The sequence below is a fragment of the Bombus impatiens genome, unplaced genomic scaffold (assembly GCF_000188095.3).
Source record: "Bombus impatiens unplaced genomic scaffold, BIMP_2.2 scf_0203, whole genome shotgun sequence".
NCBI lineage: Eukaryota > Metazoa > Arthropoda > Insecta > Hymenoptera > Apidae > Bombus > Bombus impatiens.
In genome coordinates this window covers 74,733-97,001 of record NT_176622.1, presented here as the reverse complement: position 1 = coordinate 97,001, position 22,269 = coordinate 74,733, and the positions used below count along the sequence as shown (strand labels likewise).

Below are 22,269 nucleotides of genomic sequence, written 5' to 3'. Positions count from 1 at the left end.
TTCGACGGTTACACCGGAGGAGAGAGCCTGGCGGAGGCCAGCCGTTTATTGATCGGACACACTCCGTATGTTTGTGGAAAGTAGATAACGCGGCGGCTTTCTCGCGATTTGTCCGAGGAAACGTCTCGTTCGGTTCTGCCATCGTCAGAACTTCGCGACAATTTCCATCCTACACGCGCATCGCCCAGTCTTTTGCACTTGCAGATGGTTTAAGTCGTTCGTTTCCGTCTATGAGATATTTAGGCTACGAGTTTCTTGCCGTTCCGCCTGTCGGAGATGTCTCGCGCGTCTTCTCGTCAGCTTGCAGACGCATGAATTTTCTAAATAGATTCGAGTTAGATGCGAAGAAGAGATTTTCGGGGGATCTTTGATCCGAGTGTCACTCTACGATCAAAAAGATGCGTTTTAATTTCATGCGATCGAAAACGGGAAGAATTTGTTGAAAAACTGATAAATAGGCAACGTTTCATAAAATACCAAAAGTATCGCCGGTGTGAAATATTTCAATATCTTCGATATTCTGATTGATATCTCGAAAATTATGAACAGCGAAATGAATAAAAATTCTTCAAGTATGCTAATGTACACGCGAAAGAGGGCGATAGTTGCGGATAACACGGAGGAAAGCGATAGAAAAATTGTTTATTCGCATCGATAGACACTGCATCCATTGTGTATTATATTTACGAAGAGTATGGACAACGCGTGATAGTAGTAGTTGCAGTATAGGCAAAAGTTGATCAAAGATATATCATAGTTCGTTGTAGTATCCGAATAAGGCAAGTGCAAGGGAAGATTAAAGTGTTGGGAAGGCAGAACAAGCGTGACTTCTCCGTAAATAAATATTCTAACTTTTTCACTCGGATTTAAGGTGACTACCAATACGCAACTTCTCTCGCGGCGCGAAACTAACTTTTAACTTTGAAAGACCGTTATTTCGTTACTTTGCTTGCTTTCTTTTGTTTTGTGCTCAACTTAAATCGATCTTCTCCTGAATTCTATAAACTCGACGATCATCCTTATACGACAGCGTTTCTATCGTAATGCTATTCTTCGTTTCCTCCAGACTAAAAGATAAAAAATAAAAAGCGGACACTTTGGAAAAAGCACGTGCGGCGTTTCGTAATTACAATGTACAGATGAAATACGAGGATCGATGTTGTGGAAGATTCGAGGACCGTTTACAGGGCTATTAATGATTTCATAAATGAATAATATACAAGAAGAAGCTGCGAGCTTTTGTAAAGAAACAGACGTTTGAAAGCTGCATACATCAAAGGTTCGTAATTCTGACCGTACTTAGCTATACGATGTCCAGTTGTAAAGGCGGTGCAGCTACTTCGGGAAGCGTTGCGCCCTCTTCAAAAGGCACGGGCGTCGCGTTTTGAAAGTAAAGTCTATTTAGTCGTTAAAAAATTAATTAACAGAGCTGAAGAAATATATTAAAGAAGTACGCGCTACTCAGTGTACCTGATATATTTTTAAAATATCTTCTAAAGTACGTACGTTTTTAGCTAACTTCGTTCCACCGATTAATCGTCGATAGTAAGTTTGTTAAGAAAGCTTGAATCGCTCTCTTACAAATATTCCCCAACAAATTTTTCGATTCTAACAATTTTCATCTTCCCTCGTTTCAATCTGATTTTTTTAACTCGTGTCTTATGGATTTTCAACGAATTGTAACGATTTCGCGTGTCTTTTTACAGACCACCAGATCGATCACTTCGGTAACTACGTGTCGCTTATGATATTTTGAAAAATTCCTCTGACAATAGGAATTATCCCAAGTGCAAAGAACTTGTCTTTTTATAAGTCACGGCAGAGTCTGGTTTCTTCCTATTAGCGACTTCTGTCGTCTCTCGAACCTAAAACGACACACCCCCGAACTCGAGGGTGGCAGGGTGGAGTCTCCCGGTCGAAGACTATCGGAGATTGGTAGAGGCCGGGTCATAAATTTAGACAAGGATCCGAAGGACGTGCGCGTGTAAGGGTTACTAAACGCACGATTCGATTATCCAACTCTTGGTGAGGACGTGTGCATTTTATTGCGCCGTGACGAAGAAGCTTCGCGTAGCGACGAGCGCCAACGTCTCTCCGCTTTGTGCGAGTAGGTTCGCCATCTGTTCTCCCCGAAGATTAATTCGTCACATTTAAAAGTTCGCATCCTGATCAGCTTTAAAGCGGTGTAAATCGGGGCTATCGCTTTCAAATTCGATAAAAGATATCGGCGAAAGTAAGCAGAGGCTCGCGTGACGACGGCGATCGATTTTCTAAACGGAACGGCGCGCATCTGCGTGCAGAATTCTCGCAATTTGTCAGAAATTTGTCTTTTACGATCATCGTGAAATATATACTTGCGCTAAATATCTTGCAGCTTCTGCGTATATTGCCGGATTTCCTTCAAATTTTACCACTATGACGTTGATATCCTCCGAGTCTTATTATAGTGGCAGCGAAATTTCAAAATCTTTTATATAACACGTATACAATGTATACGTTACATAATATTTCGTAAAACCTACTCTCCTAAGCTACCATTATACATCCATATACAGCGTCAACAGCGAGCGTACATCATCGAAAGAGCGAAATTTATTCGAAAAACCTGTACCTACACTCCTCGTCGAACAGATAGCCTACGTGAGCTATCTTTCATTTTTAAGAAACATTTTTTAAGAAATTAAGAAATTACTTTACGACTTCTTCTTATTATTTTCGATATTTTAGCTACTGCTAACAGTTGCCGTTTTCGTTCGACAATTTGCTTTTTTCAGACACGTTTAATTTTGTCTCGCGTTCCATATACTTACAAATTTGCATAACGTTGTACTGTGATCTTTACTCGTTGATAGATCATGAACTACCGAGCAATTTCTAAACGTGTTAACAGATTGTGTTGTCGTTTCGTTCTTAAAGTAAAACAACGTTTTCTTGTTACACGCTAAACCTCGTAATATTTTTAATTATTTTCAACGAACTATTATTCGATCGTTATTTATTATTATTATTATTTCAACGAATTATTTGACATTGTACGTTGCAGACGAAAAACTTTACACGCGTCATTGAGAAATTAAAGATAGCTCACACGGGCTAACTTTTTGACGAGCAGTGTACACACGTATAAATCCAAAATTGATGGAAGAAAGATACAAAATACACGGGCCAATGGTAAATAGCAAAGTCGATATTACACGAATCTCGTTTCGTAAGGTGTATCGCTCGACCGACTCTCGACGTAATACAAGACAGAAACGCGAAGAGCACGCGAGAACTTGAATCGAGGCACACGTTAATTGTCATTAGCATCGAAGGGTGGGTTGGTTGATCGAATTCTATATATAAATTGTACGTGGGTTGCACGTAGAAGCTTCCAGTTTGGCGTGTTTGGCGATGGTAACGGTCGGTTGCCGATCTTTCAATGAAGCTTTACATAACGCTATCATTGCCTACGAGACGTATTCCTCTCTCTGACGTACAGTTCTACCGGAGACTCGTACTCGATCAATTTTTCGATGAGAAATATGCGGACATAAATCGCGTTGACCTACGAATTATTTAGCTTCGCTGTGAATTCCCGCGGCATTTATTTTCCAAGCAGCAGAACGAATAGCTCGCTGCCTGTATAACGCGTCGGATCTAATTCGTTTGATGTATGTCCGTGAAAATGAGAGCCGGGAAGCTTCTGCCTGTTCCTACAATAGCGCGGCCTATTGGAAATTTATGTTTGGAATTCTATCACCTTCCCATCAACGTCAGATCCAGTTCTAACGTTAGCCCGCCTGAAGTATGAAGGGATCCACCTTCTTCGACTGGCTTTTCCATAATACTGCATGCTCAATTTACGCCAATTTATCACATTCACTGATAGAACACGCGACTTGACAGTTTCTTTTCTTTTTCTTCTTTTTTTTCTTTTTTTTTTTTTCGTTGGAAACGTCTGTACTTTTAATAAATTTTGCTCGGAAAAAGAAAAAATGTGTTTGACTCGATAATTTCTGCTTTCGACGCATCGTCGATTTTTCTTCTTTTTTCGCGGCGTTTTTTTTTTTCTTTCTTATTTTCTTAATATTAAGTCATCTCGTCGGAACATACGAAAGGAATGACGCAACGGTTGCGTCAACAACATTATTCACGGGGCCCTCGTGCACAATGATTTACTAACTAATAATAGTAACGAACTGGTAAATGTCAAGTTACAGAGTTACAAACTTGTGCCGTATGATTTTACCATTTTCTTCTTACTAGCTCGGCCAATACAATCGGCTTTGTTCGCGTTGCCTAAAGATTCACTCGCCGAATTTCATTCGTTTCGCGATCAATTTTTACAGCGGTTAATTATTTTACAGTCGTCGGTGATAAACGAGCGGCCAGCGAGATAAAGTTAAATTCAATTTCGATTAAAGGAAGTTCACGTAAATTATTTCAATGGATTTATTTCATACGGCTTAAATCGTTGGGACAATTTTGCAAAGCGTTTCATGCGAATCTACGGACGGCAATTAAACGGCATTAAGAACAGAGATTTCGCTAATCTACGAATTAATCGTACGCGATCAATTTAACACCTACTTTAACCTATGATCGCGCGATCTTGACACGAGTCGATGCTTCATGCTAATAGATCGCATAATAGTCTGCCTTGTCCTTTTTTCTTAAACGTGACGCACATACGATTATATGAAAATAGCAATTAATTGAGCAATTAAATTTTTAAGGAAACAGTAGAATGTTTCTGTACTTTGTATCTTATTTTAATAAAAAAAAAAAGAAGATAGAAAGGTACATTAAAAATAATTATCGCCGTGCGTATAGAGTATGGTTGTCCGTGTATCGAATTTCCTCACACAGATAAATAAAATAAAGAGGGAAAAGGAGAAAGAGATTTGCTTGTCTTGCGAGAAACCATTAATTTCAGATTTATACGACAACTTCCGAATAATTTATTCGAATAAAAGCATCATCTATGATTCACACGGCTGTATCTATAAACGTCGACAACGTTATAGTAAATATCCGGCTGTTTCTAAAGCGTAAATGAATAACAGTGGCGAAGAAAGATCGGTTTCTTGCGCAAGAGTGGTAATTAAAATATTACTTTAAAGCACGTTGAATAAATAAAAATCCTTCGTAACTCTAGGATCTTGAGTGGCCAATAATTCAAAGATAATCCCTTAAGCTTAATATTTGATTATCGTAAGAAACGTTGGCCCTTTCAGCGTGTCGTAAAATTTCTATTAAAAATACATCGTCCCATTTACGCTTGAAGCGATTAAAACGAAGTAAATTCGGCTTTGTTAATCTTGCCGCGTAAAGGAATATTTTATTGAAAAACGAGCCGGTTAATGTGCAAAAGTATACCGTTCGCATACCACGTAATTCCGCCGTCTTTTAACGCACGAATCAACAAAAGTGGAAAAATATTCTTCCATTATGCGACACGCTTAATTCCGGACGCTACTTATTTTGCAAACACCTTGTGCAAATGAAGATTTTCCGCCGCGTTTAATTTGTTAACCCTTGGAATTTGGCAACTTCAAAATTCCAGGCTAATATACTTGCGCAGGAAGATTCAGAATTACCTGCAACGAGATAATTCGCTTGCGTTTCTACGAATACGAATATAAAAATATATCATGACGCTTAATAAAAACAGCAGGCGAAATACAAAAGCGAAGAGCATGTGAAAAGACTGCGCTACTTCGTACAGAGCGTAATGAGAATTGGAGCAATTTGCCTGGAGTATTAAAGATAACGTATCTTCATTTAGGACAATGCTGATTACCAGTAGTAAGAATAAGATTCAAAAGAATAGTATTATACGTAGCACCGATTAACAGTATATCCAAGTTAGGTCGCTGCTTATATGTTTACTCGTATGTGTTATATTAGGTTGTTGGAAAAGTTTCTTTCGTTTTATAATTATATTCGTTTTATAAAGTTTTTTGTTTTATATTAGTTTATTGTATTATACAGGAACGTAATAATAGAAATAGAACGAAATGGATCGTACCTAATTCGATAAAATAATATAAAACAGAAATTGTTGTTCATCTATTATCACCTTCTGAAACGAAAGAAACTTTTCGGACGACCCAATATTCATCGATATGTGAAATGGTACTAGGTTGCTTCGTGTTTTATCCATGAAACAAAATGTTTTTCATTATTTCCACTTTCATCTTTATTTTATAATGCAATTCATATATCGGAAGAAGCCAGCTCTTTGGATATAAGAGATAACATACTTAACCCTTTAACCTACTATTAGGTATTAGGTGAACGGGCATAGCCCGTATTAGATTCGTCAATACTACCTAATGACAAAATCCGCAATCACTTAGTTGCCAACCCGATAGATTACCATCATCCATCGAATTCTGTTCTTTTGTCAATTATCAACCACGTTAACGAAGAAGACATTTCTCGATCTTATAAAGATTTATGATCAAAATATCGTCATCAGCTGTCACAATTTCTAACAATTTTACGAGGCAAAATTCATCGAATGGTACATCGCTCGTCTGTAGCATCGCAAAGCTCAGGCTTTAGTCCTTTCGACAATAAGTTAACTCCACTTTCGGAACCCCCTTGTGTAATTCAGCACGCGACCAAGTTTACCACCCTTGCCCTTAACCCTTTCAACGACGCGTCAGTTCGAAGCTAACCATTTTGCCACGTCTACTCGGTGTAACGTCTTCTTGCACGGTGCACGTCGTATGAAAGATATTGATTAATCATTGTACGCATCGATTATGCATAAAAAGGACAGCATTCCAGAGGTATAAAAATAAAATACATGGATGAGAACGAATTTGAATAAGAAACGATTATTTGTTGCGGACTGCAGAAGCGGAATAGCGTTTGTTTATAACGAAATTATCGTAAACACGTAATTTGACAATTTCAACGTATAAATTATGTTTCATTTACACTCGCGTTTAAGACGAAAGACGTTTTAACCGAAAGTTTCAACGAAAACGTGTGATCGTAACGCAGCGATGAGAACGCGTGTGTACGAGAGATACTTCAGATACTTGACATTCCTTTTCCCTGCGCAGCTTCTAAATTTGTTTCAAAGTTGGGTTATACGTCACAGTACGCGTGCAACTATTTATTGTACCGAATATTATCGACGTTATCGATTATCAAATATTATTATTAATCTGTCAGATAGCAGAATATTTGGATACTAAATCATTCGAATAGTAGAATACCCAGACAGTCGAATAATACAGCCATTCTATCGGGATTGTCTCTACCAACACACAGACGTTCGAATAATCTAGGCTTCTATCGTGTATCGAAGCCATTCTTTAACCCTTTGCACTGCAAATTTTATTTCAATTTCGTTACGAACAGCTCCCAAGGCTTTTAAGTGTTTTATTTGAAAGTTACTTTAACTAAGAAATAAGACAATTTAAATAAATAAAGGAAGAAAGAAATTCGCTTAAATACCAGTTTTATTCACACCATTGTTGCAATTTTTGAGTGTATGAGATATCTTGAAACAATGTCCAGGATGCAATCCTGCTTTTCTTGTTATTAAGTAGGTTTTGGAGTTTGATATTTATTGATTCACACAGATTCAGTTTTTACGTCCTGTATTTCACCACCATGTACAGCCATATGAACACACCGGGTACACTCAGATAATTAACACTGGGCCAACGCCAAAGACAAAGGAGCGTCGTTAGAAGTCGTACCAACTTAACATGTAGGAACTAGCGATCATACCAACCAAATATTTTTCTCAACATTTCTTTCGCACGTTTCACAGAAAAACGTGGACATGAAAGAACGTCGACAAAGGAGCTGCTGAGATAAAAACTGACGTCGAGTCACACTTTGCACACATGTGCGAAGGGTTAATATGTCGCCTGTAGGACAAATCAGCTACATACTCGGTTATCGCCATATCTAAACCTGTTTGGACCTATGGGATCCAACTATGGGGAACAGCGAGTAATTCCAACACAGAAATTCTTCAATTCGATTCCAGTGAAAAACTCTAAGATCCTTAATAGATGCAACTTAGTGTGTTACCAACGAAACGGTACATGGCGACCTTAAGTTAGCTACAGTTAAAGAAGAAATATCCAAATTCACTAATAGGTATGTCGAGATATGCATAATTTTATATGCTAGGTTAGATTGACCGCGTAGTAGTGTAATACGGGTTATGCCCGATCTTTTAATATGTGTTATGCCCGTTCATCTAATACGGGTTATGCTCGTAGTTATAGGTTAAAGGGTTAAGTATGTTATCTCTTATATGCAAAGAGCTGGCTTTTTCCGATATATGAATTGCATTATAAAATAAAGATGAAAGTGCAAATAATGGAAAACATTTTGTTTCATGGATAAAACACGAAGCAACCTGGTACTATTTCACATATCGATGAATATTAGGTCGTCCGAAAAGTTTCTTTCGTTTCATAAGGTGATAATAGATGAACAAAAATTTCTGTTTTATATTATTTTATCGAATCAGGTACGATCCATTTCGTTCTATTTCTATTATTACGTTCCTGTATAATACAATAAATTAATATAAAACAAAAAACATTGTGCGCCTATTATTTCTTTACAAAACGAAAGAAACTTTTCGGACAACCTAAAGAAACGAAGTGAAAAATCAAGCGCAACTCGTTAACGATCTTATCGATCTGACGAGGTGTACTTCTAATATGTCGATCGGAGTATAAGAGCGAAAGTAACGAAAGACATTTTGTCTCGTCAGATTAGCATCTTCACGCGAGAAACGTTCGAATGTGGTGAAGGCCATCAGCTTTGTAGAAAGCCACATAACAACGTAGTGTCAGTGGCCTGTTAACGTATCGTGTCGGAACGATGCGTTGCGTGTAGCGTCGCGCGATTCATGCGCTTTTCCCTTGCAGCTCGAAATTCACCGCCTTTTATTACCCTATAAAACGCCAGTTCACGCGACGATGTTGTTTTCTACGCTCGTCACATTCGCGTTATACGATACGTTTTCCACGATTCGAATTTTTTACGCTCGCCTCGTCCTTGCGAGTTGTAAATCTTCCGACAAAGGGATACGCGATAACATTGTTCCCGGAGTACGCGTTACTACGCGCGTGCCATTCCTCTTTGTCGCTACAAACGAAAGTTGGTCAATCACCTAGTTTCTATGCAGTTTATTAGACACGCGAGGCAACGTAATGCTGGCGACGAAAATCGTCGTATCGCTAAGTTTTCCAAGTTTCCGAGTCTCGCTATCGGTGGTTATATTCGCTTGCCTGCTTTTCCACTAAGTTTCTTGCATAGCATCTATGTAAAATTTATGACTGTCGACATTACACAAAACAAGGGGAATATGTCCGTGATAAACTGCTTATAGCTTCTCTCGCTTTGAATTATTTTCGATGTATTTTCGATGAATCTCGCGGAGAATTGTCGTTTATTGGCGTTCGCCATCGTTCCCACAGTTTTATGACTCTCTTATTTAGAAACACGGCGTGTCCCGGCATTAAATAAAGATTTTCAGAATCCAAAGGATTTATTAAGATCCCGTCTTATCGATCGAACGTGTGTACGATATTTGTTTTATCGAGATTTCGGCGACAGCGTGGAAACTGCTGTTTAAATATTACAATTACGAAGCGCGTGTATATCGATTTTTATTTGCATATCTGCTACAAAATTTAGTCAAGTATAATTTAGGGGATAATTAGACGATGAACGAGACCTTTAACACTAGAACAGCCGATAGTTAACACGAAGCTATTTCTATCGAAACCAGTGAAAATGACTGGTCTTTAAAAAATACGTAATAATAGAATATTTTTATATTTATTGATTTATTACTTTCTTACAGAAGCAATTCCATGTTATGTGGTACATTTTTCGTATTATTAATCCATCCAGGACCATGATCCTGAGACGAGGGTTGACAAATTTATAAAATTGTAGAACCAGTCATATTGACTGATGTGGTATTTCTAGGGTTAGCATCTAGCGATCTAGCGATCGATCCGCAATTTTCCTCATAACTGATATCGTCATATCGAACGATACGCAGTACAAATTTTAAAAACGCGTGGCAAGATGTACAAAACGAGGAAACTGGTTAATTGTGGTTCGATAAACAGATTGCAGAACCTTTTAACACTTCGACAAGAACCAGTCATTTTCACTGGTATTGGTATAAATAGCCTTGATACAAAATTATTTTGGGTTTGAGTATATAAAAAACAAAATAAAATTCATTATATTATTCTTTTAGTTATCGTTGCGAGAGTCATTACATCATTGCGGAAAAAGATATAACACGAAATAGGAATTTTCAAATAAAATTGTAGAACCAGTCGACTTGACTGGTATGATAGTTCTAGTGTTAACGAATAAGTCTCGAAGATGGTCAAGAAAAATGGTTTAAACAAAGGAGAAATTTTTGTTAAGAAAGTGATAGATGTGGAAAGTTGGAATCGTTCAGGTTAAATCTGATCTACTTGTTAACGTAATCGAATCTAGTGGACCAATTTTAATATCCTGCAAAAGTTTAAAGCGATCACTTTCTCGATTACACAAAAATATTGATTCTCCATGGTATCGAAACTATAATTAATTACATTTAAAAATGAAAGTTACAATCACGGTATTCTCATTTCTCAGAAACTCGCGCAAGAACGTACGTTCATTCAAAAGGTAAAGGGCACTTCGATCCCTTGACCAGAAGTGTAATACACTTTTTAAGTGCTTGGATCTATCAATTACGAACGATAATTGAGAAGAAGAAAAATCAGCAGAAAAATAAGAGAATCTCGCTGACTCTTTCACACTCATTTTTCGTTTATCACTCTGTTAGATTCGGATTTATCGATAATTTCTTAGGAAAATCCTCGTCTATCCGCGTCTTGTCAAGCTTCGCTATCGTCCCATAAATTTCACGACGACTCTATTTACTCTAGAAACGTGACAGTCTGCGTGACCGACGGTCTCCGCACGCTCTTGTGAACGAGCTGGACAAAAAATGTCCACTCTCTCGTCGATTACCAGTGAAATATCATTTGGTGGTTTATCCGACACGAGTGAAAGCTCGAGTCACGCATCGAGGAGGATAGTGTTTAGGTAATAGTCACTTGGCAACCGTGATCGATCTGTAAGATTACAGTTGCGCCTTGTCTTATCGATCGATCGTTTTGTGACGACACGATGGCGAAATGGTAGAACACCGGCTAAATTGGTGTGACAGGGTGGTAATAGCGGTTTCGAACGGTCTCCAGCGTGTAAAGCATTCGCTGACCCCTGATCGCTATATCTGACCCCTTATTGGTAGAGGCCAAGAAATTATCGGGAAGAAATAAAAAAAAAAGGGACCATCAGTTTGGTCCAGTCGTTGTATCAATTGAACGTAACAGCCAGGGAAATGAAGGGTAATATTGTTTTACGATAACAGCTCGTTCAATTATTTCATAATCGAATTACCGCGGAAGAACGACGATGTTCATTTCGACTTGTTAACGAAGCGTGTATCGTAAATTGAACGAATCATCTTTCCATCTTCTTCTTTTCTTCTTTCTTCTTTTCTTCCTTAAATTTCGTATTCATTTTTTTTTTTTACGTAATTATATAGATGACCGATGTTAATGCATTTGCAGACGTTTCAAGGGTACATGCGTGAGAATTAAAAATTAATTTCAGCCATCTTCGTCTTTCATTCCGTTTCGGTATCGCTCTCTTCAAATCATTGTCTTCAGATTGATATAAATTTGCGTACGTAGACTCGCCATCTGATAACGCGTTACAGAACGTCGTACGTATGTTGTTCATTGGTCATCGTACGAGATGGTAGGAGGACCGAAGTCGTGGAATTGTAAAAAATCGAGTTTGAATGGTAAACGTATTTTTTCCCCCGTCCACTGAAGGTGACAAAAAGTTCCATGAATAATGTGTTTCGTGCAACTTTGAAGCATGAATATTTTTCGCATATTTTAGTGGCGAGAAGTTCTCAAAATTCGAAACTCTACTCTCGGGGGTTGTTCTCCAAATGTGTTTACTTACTGAAATTTCCTCCTTTTTACGCGTTATTTTTCTTCTTGTTTGATTTTTATCGAAGATCCAACTCGAAAGCATATTTACGTTATATTCATATAATATACATATTAATAATTGATTAATAATTAGTAATTGAAATAGAATTTAGTTGGGAGACAGGATCATCATCGAAAGAGAAAAATCCATCGATTTTACGATTGGTCCAAGAGAAACGGTAAAAAGCAGCCAGTCAGTTCTTTCGCTTTATCTTCTACGGGGCACGATAACAAATTTCGTTTTTTATGCAATTTCGCCAACGAGAGTGTCGCTATAGCATGTTGCATTTGCAACGATTGTTTCCAAAATTTCATCGAACTTCGGAGAATACAATTTTGTAGAGGTCTCCTACAAGCTTCGCAAGCTTCGAAGCTTTACAAAAATTACGTTATCAATTTCGTACGCTTCTCCCTTGAAATATGAAAATTGCATCTAAGAGGGCGGTATATAGTGCAAGCGTATTCTGTTCAAAAACAAACAAATTTTTATCTGACAATTAGTTATTTATATCACATCACCTTTATGGACGTAGACAATTTTAATATTAAGAGGGCGCCCTGAATTAGAATGTTCTAAAACAGCGTTCTAACAACCTTTTGTGATTTTTTTTTAGAAGGGAATGAAGTTATTGAATTTTGAGGTATAGCTTTATATACAGGGTGTTTGATAACTGGTGGTAAAAGCGGAAAGAGGGTGATCCTGCGCGAAAAATGAAGTGGAAAATATAGAATAAATATTTTTCGTTCGAGGCTTTGTTTTCGAGAAAATCGACTTTGAATTTTCGCTCGGTACGCGTGCGGTACGTTATAACGGATCTCACTGTAGATCGTTGTCTCGATGGAAAAATTAAAAAAAAAAAGAAATATTTTATTCTATATTTTCGACTTCTTTTTTCACGTAGAATCACCCCCTTTCCGCTTGTACCACCAGTTACCAACCACCCTGTATATTTAACGAATGCAAAAAAATTTTTGTAAAGTAAGAAAAAATTATAACAGATTTCTAAGGCTATTTCATAGGCTGCAGTTTTCAATCGGCGTGAAACGAAAAACCAAAAAAGGATTAAATTATTATATATCTTTCTTCTCGATGAACTAACAAAAAAAAAGGCAGAAAATAGTGTGAAATTAAAAATTTTGGCGGGTTTAAAGAAAAATTGTGTTTTTTAAAAAGAAGAAATCAAATTTAAGTTGCTATAACAATTATTTAAATAAACTTTTCGACGAACTTTTTTACTTATATTTTTTAGTTAATTCAGGACACCCCCTTAAAGAAAAAAGTGGACGTAATGTGATATATGTAGTTTCTTAACGTATGATAATTCGAGCTAGTGCAGCTGGATCGAATTTTGCTGTGTGTTCTTTTTAACCAATTTTACGGATAGAATAATTTATTAAAAATTTAACGAAAAGACACATGAGCGTACAAATATAAATTATTTTAAGAAACATTTTCATTTGAGATATTCAGAAGCTGTTTGTCTTGCAAATTCTTACTTACAGTGATTAATATGAACGACAGTGTGCCTTTGTTTTCAGATTACAGACTGCAATTAATATCACGATAAAAATGAATTTCTAATTAACTAACGTTACCTACAGAAACAATTGACAAGAGCTCTGTCTCGTAATTGCTAGCTACGTACAGTGCTCCCCGTAATTAACTAAATGGCAGAATATTTTGACACGAACGAAGCCGTACAACTACGTTCCAGCTAACAATCTCGTTCTTGCAAGAGAAAGGCGTCTCAGTGATTCGATGTTATTGGAATATAAAATGGAACAAAATTTATTCCCATTAATTCGAAGTATTAAAGATTTGAAAATTGTTAATTTCGACACAAATTGTTATATCTTTAATCACGAACGCGAATTACATTATGCGTGTAATTATTAACAAAAGATCGATAGATGTTTAAATCACATCGTAAGTTAAAAGACGATATTTCATTTATGAGAATTGTCAGATTTCTATTAATTTGTGTAATAGTGTTTACGTAGTTTTGCCAACTCGTGTTGTAACTGATTTAAACGCATTTTTCATTCAACATACAGCGTTGATCTTGCTGACACGTGGAACCCTTCGAACGATTATAGACAATCCTATTTGTTCGTGTTTAAACGATAACACGTAACTTTCATCGGGATAATTTGTGGTTAGCGTTAATTAATTATCAAAACGGAAGAAAACTATTTTCCTTAACATAGTATGATCACGTGGTTCGAAAGAGTGAGCATGATGGTAATTCTTTTAAACTGCATTACACTGGGAATGTACCAACCGTGCGTCGACGATCAGTGTGTGACAAACCGCTGTAAAATATTGCAAGTACGTATATTTATTTATCTCCCTATATATGAACATTTTTATAGCTACTTTCTTTCAAAATTTTTCATAATTTTAAAGATTTTAATATAGCCAGCTTCGAAGATAGCAAGCGAGTCTCTGTTGAAACATTGATTTCACTGTGCGCAGTAGATAGAGAACGTTAGAATCAGACTAGTTTAACATAGCTGAAACTACTGGAGTCTGTACAGTTCGGTGGAATCTGTCGAATCTACTTCAAATATTTGAACGTACTGCTTCTCTTTTCTCGCATGGAAATTAATATTTATAAAAGAATATACTGCAATATTATTCGAATCTTTCATAGTCGATTATAAATATTCGAGTCCGTATCCGAAGAGCACGATTAGCAATTAAAAAATTCAGTGATCGATTTCAAAGTTTTTCCTCGCTAAAATTGTCCCCTTTAATCGATTGTGCGACCGAACACATATTTTTCCGGCCTGTTGGACATTGCGAAAACTATTCTTTATTCGATTGTTTACAAAATTTCGTAAACTTGTCATCCATTTTCGGTTATATTCGTGAACGTTTGTATGAAATTTACAATAAATGATCGAAAGTCAAAAAAGCAAATATGGATTTGCCACGCTTTCCTTGCGTACTCTTCATACGTATCTGTGAAAGCCATTTGCAGCTATCGTTAATTACGAGTGATAATTGAAAAAACGAAAAAAAAAAGAAAAAAGAAAAAGAGAAAGGCCAGAAAAGATATAATTGAATCTCGGTGGCCTTTATCTGCTCGTTTTCATTTGTCACGGTGCGGTGTTAAGCTCAGATTTACCTTGGCAAAAGGTTGCAATTACAATTCCGTGCGTCACGATTTATAGGTTGCTGCACTTTCGACTGCAGCTTGCGCGATGAAATCGCAACGCTCTTTCTCTTTCGCTGTTTTTATGTCAGCGTGCGCGACTACGCTGAATAATTTTAATTAGTGATACGACTTAATTATCAAGCCATACAGAATATGCGTATAGAATTTACCCAGTTGTTAACCCGTTTTTCGCCTCGTTTCGGGTCAGCTCTGACATTCACGTGTATCCCATTGTTAATATCTGCTAATCTGCATACACAGCTCGACCATATATTACGGGAAAATGTTTTGTTATTTTACAAATGAATTTGAAGATATTCGGTATTACTGGAATCGAAAAATGCACGCGTGATTTCACCGAATCCAGCGATTAATCGAGAAAATGGATCAAAATTCTAAAAACCAATAAACGCTATTTCGAAGATTAAATTTCTATTATGCAATCCATAAATGAAAATTGAATTTTAATTTTGTTATCCTCCGGATTTCTGTTATTCCAATTCCATTTGTTTCGATCGTGAGAAAAGATCTTTAAACGTTTTAAGAATATCTTTGACATAACATTGAAACGACAAATCACGAATTTTCTCTCTCATTTTTTCCAAACGTAAAGAAAAATATTTCAACCCCTAAAGGCTACAGATCTTTCGCGTCTATTTTAAATTAAAAACTTAACAAGATCGAACAAATAGAATTAAATGTTTTATCGCTATTCGATGTTGTATAAAGAGGAGGAAAAATTATTGTCTGCGCTATCGGTTACAAATAACCACATCGCAACGCAATGATATTACAACAAAGTTCGCGTGGCATTCGAACAAATTTCGCTTACCATAGCTTTCGAGAATCGATTACTAAGAAAGCAGGATTCGATCAAAAATCGTCGAACCGGTTTACGAGGCTTAAGAACGTTAATCTACACGTCTGAAGATTCAAATTAACGTCGGTATGAGAAACCAGCGAAACTATGTCCCTGCAGATTCTCTGGAAAACTTCGTGTCCCATTTTCGTCCTATCTTTGTTTTCTGGCTCGTGCCAGAAGAAAAACGAAAGGAAGAAAAAGAAGAGTCGCGAAGAAAGTTTCCTTCAAAGAGAAAAAAATGTCAAAGCACGAAAGTCTTGATGCAAGAGGCGATTGATTAATTGCACTGTTTGTCCTGCTTTCCACGTTTGGTTTCACACGTCAAAGAGAAAAGGGAAGCAAACGCGATTGAACAGTAGTCGGTGGTTCGACAGCTAATGCAACTTGCTGCTCTAGTGTCCTTGATCAATTACGCCCGATCGGGTTAAGCGTGTTGTCGTCTAATCGGCCAGCCTGGCTTTCTGGCTTACAGATGTTCGACGACATCATTTTCGCCTTCTTCGCCCTGGAGATGACGATCAAAATGGTCGCGATGGGCATCTACGGCAAAGGAACGTATCTCGCTGACTCCTGGAACAGATTGGACTTTTTCATAGTAGCGGCTGGGTGAGTGTTCGTCAATCCTCCGTCTGTAACTTTATCTTTGTTCGCGTCGTCTGTTCGCTGGGTCGTTCAAGTTCATGCCGATTTTTCTAGGTTGTCGTGTTTGCAACAATTTTTTCCAAAATTCTTGAATATTCCTTCAAGAATGCGAAATATCGTCCGACAGTTCCCATCGTTACGTTAATTTAATTTTTTTCAGAGCAAAGCAGAATTTAGACAAAAGTATGGAAAGATTGAAAAATTAGTTAAAATCGCTGGTCGAAAGCGACCCAGCGTGCGGATCGAGGGTTAATCGTCTCTTATTTCGCAGACTCGTATGCTCTTTCCTCGCGAATCACCTTCTGGAATGTACAGTCGCATTCCACGCGTAACACGAAACACGCCGCTGTTTCCGCATTTATTGTTTCGTACACGACAGAATAATTCGAATATTCTATTCTTCCGGAATATGAACCATTTATCGTAGCTGGAAAATATCTGAATAATCTCTCCTTAACGATAACATTTAATCAGATTTTTAGGAACTGAAAGGTTCCTGGTAGAATATGAAACCTGAAAGTCGCTAACAAGTAGAATGGTTCCGTGTCTGAACGAACAATACTCGGCGAAATTCCATTTACCTGAATCCACTGGAGGACAAACATACGTATAATTGGAGTTCATGCAGCGAGAATTGTCTCGCTGATTCGCTTCATGACCTGCCATTTCTCATTCAACTAATTAGAGTTCACACATATGTAGATAAGTGAACTCAATTAGTCGGAGTTCAATTACATCAGACGCTGCGTAAAATTTCCCTCTGATACGGTAGACCGCTATTTCCCTAAATCCTATCTATTACAATGAAATCTTATCTCGATGTTAGAGCTATCGTACCAATCTGAACGATCTCCGTATCCGATCTCTTATTTCGCCAATTATTGAAAACATGCAAATTGAGAATATCAACGCTCAGCCTGATTATCGTTGATCGCGATTAATCACGTTGCGTACAGCGTATTTAATTGCAACATATTTAATCACAAGTATCAACGTAATCTATAGTCCATTAAACTGCGGTTATTCTCGTAAGAAGCGACAGTCAGCGTAAAGAACCGCTCGACTACTTTACTCCGCGAACTCCAGTTATGCGGAATTTTTGTCGCCGTGAGATTTAGATACGCCGAGTTGCATCGTAAATCTATTCAGACAGATTAGAATAGTTGCGCTATAGATCGACTTTTATAAGTCTCGTTGGCGAACGAGAGAGCAGCTTACGAACGAACGAAATAATGGAAACGAAATTGAATGGAAGAACGAAGAAAGAGCAAGATACGAGAATAAGTTGGATATGGGGAATGAATAGAGTTGGCGTTTATTCGTGTGGAATTTTTATTTTGGTATAACGAACGAGCAAGTTGCGCGAAAGTTTCCCTTAATTCGGTGGTTGGTTCGAAGCTATGGAGGTCGGAACGTACTTCGTGGCAAGTTTTCCGTGAAATAAAGTTTCGCGGATTGAACGGTGTCACGCGGGTAAAGTTAATCGCACAGGTTCCATCGAGGTACTTAGGAGCTCGTGAAATTGATAAACCGCTAAACTCTTATTCAATTTTACGCGAGCCAGCCGTGTTTCCCAGTATCACGTTCATTCTGTTTTATAATTGAAAATGTAGCTCGAAGGCAACGAAATATTTCCTTTCTTCGATTATCCTTCAAATCGACTACGGCTTTTCGTTCTACGTAGGTTTTCCTTTCTTACAATTCTGAACGCAACAGACACGTAGAAACGCGTACGAGTTGGTGTGAAACATTTGGGGAATTCGTAGTTACGCGTGTTCGTTTATAAATAAATTTACTTGGGATAAAATTCAATTATAAGAGGGGAGCACGTACAACACGTTGCTTTCAGCAATCTAATTTCATTTTCACCTAACATCGCAGAATTCTGATTGACGAATGCTTATTCAATTTCGAACGTTTTGAACGGATTCGGTCTAAATGGAATTTATATCTTCATTTTTGCCAACCTTGCCACCAGAGTTTACTAAATATTCGACAGAAAAACAACGCCTTGGCGTGGAATAAATATTTGCGATCGGAACGAAATGTTCGACAAAGAAGAAAAATTCTATGTTCGATTATTCTATTTCAGTGCTCTGGAATATTGTTTGAACGTGGAAAACATGAATTTATCGGCCATAAGGACTATAAGAGTCTTGAGACCTCTACGTGCCATCAACAGGATTCCAAGTGAGTATACAAAAATACAACTGGTTGTGTACGTTGAAAAACGCTGACTTTTACGATAAACAATTTTCATAATAGACGGCAAATATATAAATCGCGCGTACGTATATCCAAGCGAACCAACGTTCGCGACATTTATTTGCTTCGATCTTTCTGGCCAAAATTCTGATCGAATAAAATATACCGAATAAATTTATCCGTTTCAAAAAAAAAAAAAAAAAAAGGAGAAGAAAAAAAGAAATAAAAGAGAGAGAATATTTGTCGTTATACCGATCATGTGCAAGGTGAATCGGAATCCAAAGGCATAGGGTATTGCCGAGGGAAGATGGTTCTTCGTTCAAAAATAAGTCGGGAAAGAACAAATAAAGTTTTATCCTACGGAGCTTTGTTTACAAGAAAATTGATTCTCGTTGGAAGCGTGTGCAATCGAACATAAATTGGTCCCTAAGCTAATCCAAATCACCAGATAAAATTCTTTCCTTCTGTTTATCGCGTACCGCCATGAAGGGGAGTTTTTGTCGTAACGCGATTTGAATTTTAAAGGAGAGCCAAGAATTTCTTACTTACATATTCTTTTCTAACTTACTTGTAGTCGCTTCTCACGCCGTTTCTCAAACTTACATAACCGGTAGACGTTCATATTTATTTATAAACACTTGCATATTCATAAACGTTCTATTTACGACGACTACCATCTTCCAAGTATTTAATTACAGGGAAAAATTCTAATTGATCGCGATAATAGCAAAATTAGTCGCAACAAAAATTCTCATTTCCCGCAATGGATTTGCCACGCTGAAAACATTCGTTTCAAATTTCGATGTATTTTAACGCGGAGGATCGCCGTGTAACGCGGTCGCATTATTCGTTCGTACGCTACGTTTGCAGTTAATACACGCACCGATCGATCAATTTTTCCAAATTTACGAACTTGTTATATCCGGCGTCCGTTGAAAAATATTTGCCAGTGTTTTTCTTTTTTTTCTTTTTTCCACTCAAGCACTCGACTCGTTTCTCTTTCGATACTCTTTACGTTGCAGCCGCGATTGCAGCTTCTTTAAATAAAATCGCGTGAAAAGAAGATCCGACGTTCTCTGTTCGATCGAATTTACATTTTTCTCGGCCCGCAACGATTATATATAGTAGGATATAGATGTAAGCTTAACATGAATGAACTTGAAAGAAGATTTATTCCTGAACGATCCAGATGAACAAATAATGAGCGGATCGATTTAGAACCGCGATACACTATATTTGAGTGTTCCGCCTGTAACAAGTCCTTCGCTTTTCTCGCCTCGTGATTTCCCACTTTTTCGCGCACATCTCTATTTAGCGCCGTATCCGGATGACATTATTCTTCCTCCAGTGACGTACAATGGCTCACGAAAGTATTTGAACGTTTATAGAAATCTTTCGCCGATATATTATATCGTCCGTGCGATATTAAACGTTTTGAAATTTCATTAGCGACGTAATCAGATACGACTGACGTATATAGAAGCTACAAGATATTAAAAATGAAGGTATATGATATTATCGATATATAAAAAAAAAAAAAGAAAAAACGAAAAGAAGCGAAAAGTATTAAAAATGGTCTCACCGAGTATCGAGATTTACCGACACAATGGACAATTGATCGTTGAAATGCCTTCACGATCTCTGCTAAAAGATATCTTGCAATAAATATAGCTTCTAGCCTACGTTTCCAGATTCGTTTCAAAATTGACCGATGTAATCGCGCTGATCTCACCACGATATCAACGAAATTTGAAAATCTCTCGCCTAAGCGCAATTACGTTTATAAAAGCTTTCTTCGAGTCTTCGAATACTTTCCTGACTTGCTCTGTAAACAAAGAAATCCTGTATTTGTCACGCTGTCGGTGAAACTAGACGATACGATTGCGCCGCGATCATAGCGAACAGCCGAGACTTGTTTTAAAAGGAGACTCGAGTGTCGCTGTTCTTGCCACTATTTCGTCTTTCTTTTTCCAACAGGTATGCGGATACTAGTGATGCTTTTACTCGACACTCTTCCTATGCTGGGCAACGTGCTGCTGCTGTGCTTCTTCGTCTTCTTTATATTCGGTATCGTTGGCGTGCAACTGTGGGAGGGCATCCTGCGTCAACGTTGTTTCCTGAAGGCTTTACCCAACGTCAAATATCCCGAGTAAGTCTCAAACCGAACGATACGTCTTCTGTCGTTCGTTCATTTATTGGTTTTTCTCTACGTACATATATGCGTTTCTGAGACGATCAGAGTTCGTCTGGTTCGTTTATTATTACGCTTAAACTCGCATCGATTCCGCATTTTCTTCTCTATTCTCTTTTCCCTCCCTCTCACTCTCTCTCTCTCTTATCCTCTTGCTCTCTCTCTCTCTTACCCTCTCTATCTTACTGTTTCACTCTGACTTTCGTCTTTGTCTTGCTTCTACCACCTCGCTTCTCTCTTTTTGATCCGCTCTTTCTTGCTTCCCCCACGTAATCGTCGAGAGTCAACGTTTAACACGCGGCGTACGCTAGGCTGCATTGCGTTTGAGATAAACGTCGGCCGTACTCTATTTCCAGAAGATGGTGCAATACACGAACGCACGTCTGGATAAGTATTAACTCAGCCATCGGACGCGCACGCGTGCATTTCCAATTGCTGTCTGCGAATCAGCTGTTTTGCGCTTTCATCTTTTTTCCCCACGTATATTTGCCACACGAATTTCCACGCTTTGACAAGTGTAATCACGAAACTCGCCGACATCTTTCGTTTTTATTCGTGTTTCACAAACTTTTCGCAATTGCAGATCGACGCGTCTTGCTCGTCAACGTCCTTTAACTTAACATACGCGTTCTCTGTGTGTCAATTTCGATTGGAAATATCCTATTCCTCGACCAGTTTCTACGACGCCGATGACAGTTCCGTAAAGTTTGACTGAGAGACGCAAAGCGATCGATGAACGTCGACCACTTTGCGAATATTTTTCTTCGACCTTGTTTTATTCCCGGTTTAAACGGCGTCGCGTATAGTTAGGGAATTTCCGTGACCGGTGTGTGCCCTACTTTATAGCGAATCACGAGGTTCTCGCGAAGAATCCCGCGCCGCTTCCGTGTTACATAGCCGACATCGTTCGTTATCAGATATTTTACATCCACCTCTTCACGCTCATTTATTTTCGGCTTTACGTATACCGATATCCATTCGCTTGATGATTTTCACATGGCACTTCACGGAAACTCGCGTCGGCGATCTTCCAGTGCTAAGGGTCAACGTTACTCTTTTCTAAAATGCACGCTGAAACGTATGTATAGCGGTTCGTCAAGGTATTCCAATGTTCGTGCGATCATTTTATAAATATAGTACCTGTACGTTATG

At 37.9% G+C, this 22,269-nt stretch overlaps 1 protein-coding gene and 1 long non-coding RNA gene across 8 annotated transcripts in view; one reads left to right on the top strand and one right to left on the bottom strand.

The window, feature by feature from the left end:
* Positions 1-22,269, top strand: part of LOC100741458 (voltage-dependent T-type calcium channel subunit alpha-1G) — a 109,139-nt gene that overhangs the window by 17,825 nt on the left and 69,045 nt on the right. For all 7 annotated transcript variants that reach the window (XM_033319718.1, XM_033319716.1, XM_024366265.2 and 4 more), the window contains exons 2-5: positions 14,274-14,385; positions 16,552-16,685; positions 18,814-18,911; positions 20,904-21,075. In XM_033319718.1, coding sequence (XP_033175609.1) covers positions 14,274-14,385; positions 16,552-16,685; positions 18,814-18,911; positions 20,904-21,075 — 516 coding nt within the window. The remainder of the gene's footprint in view (positions 1-14,273; positions 14,386-16,551; positions 16,686-18,813; positions 18,912-20,903; positions 21,076-22,269) is intronic.
* LOC117151434 lies at positions 20,080-20,911 on the bottom strand. Its single transcript, XR_004461356.1, has 2 exons — positions 20,509-20,911; positions 20,080-20,409 (listed from the first exon to the last, which is right to left on the bottom strand). It is a non-coding gene; the product is annotated as an uncharacterized LOC117151434 (long non-coding RNA).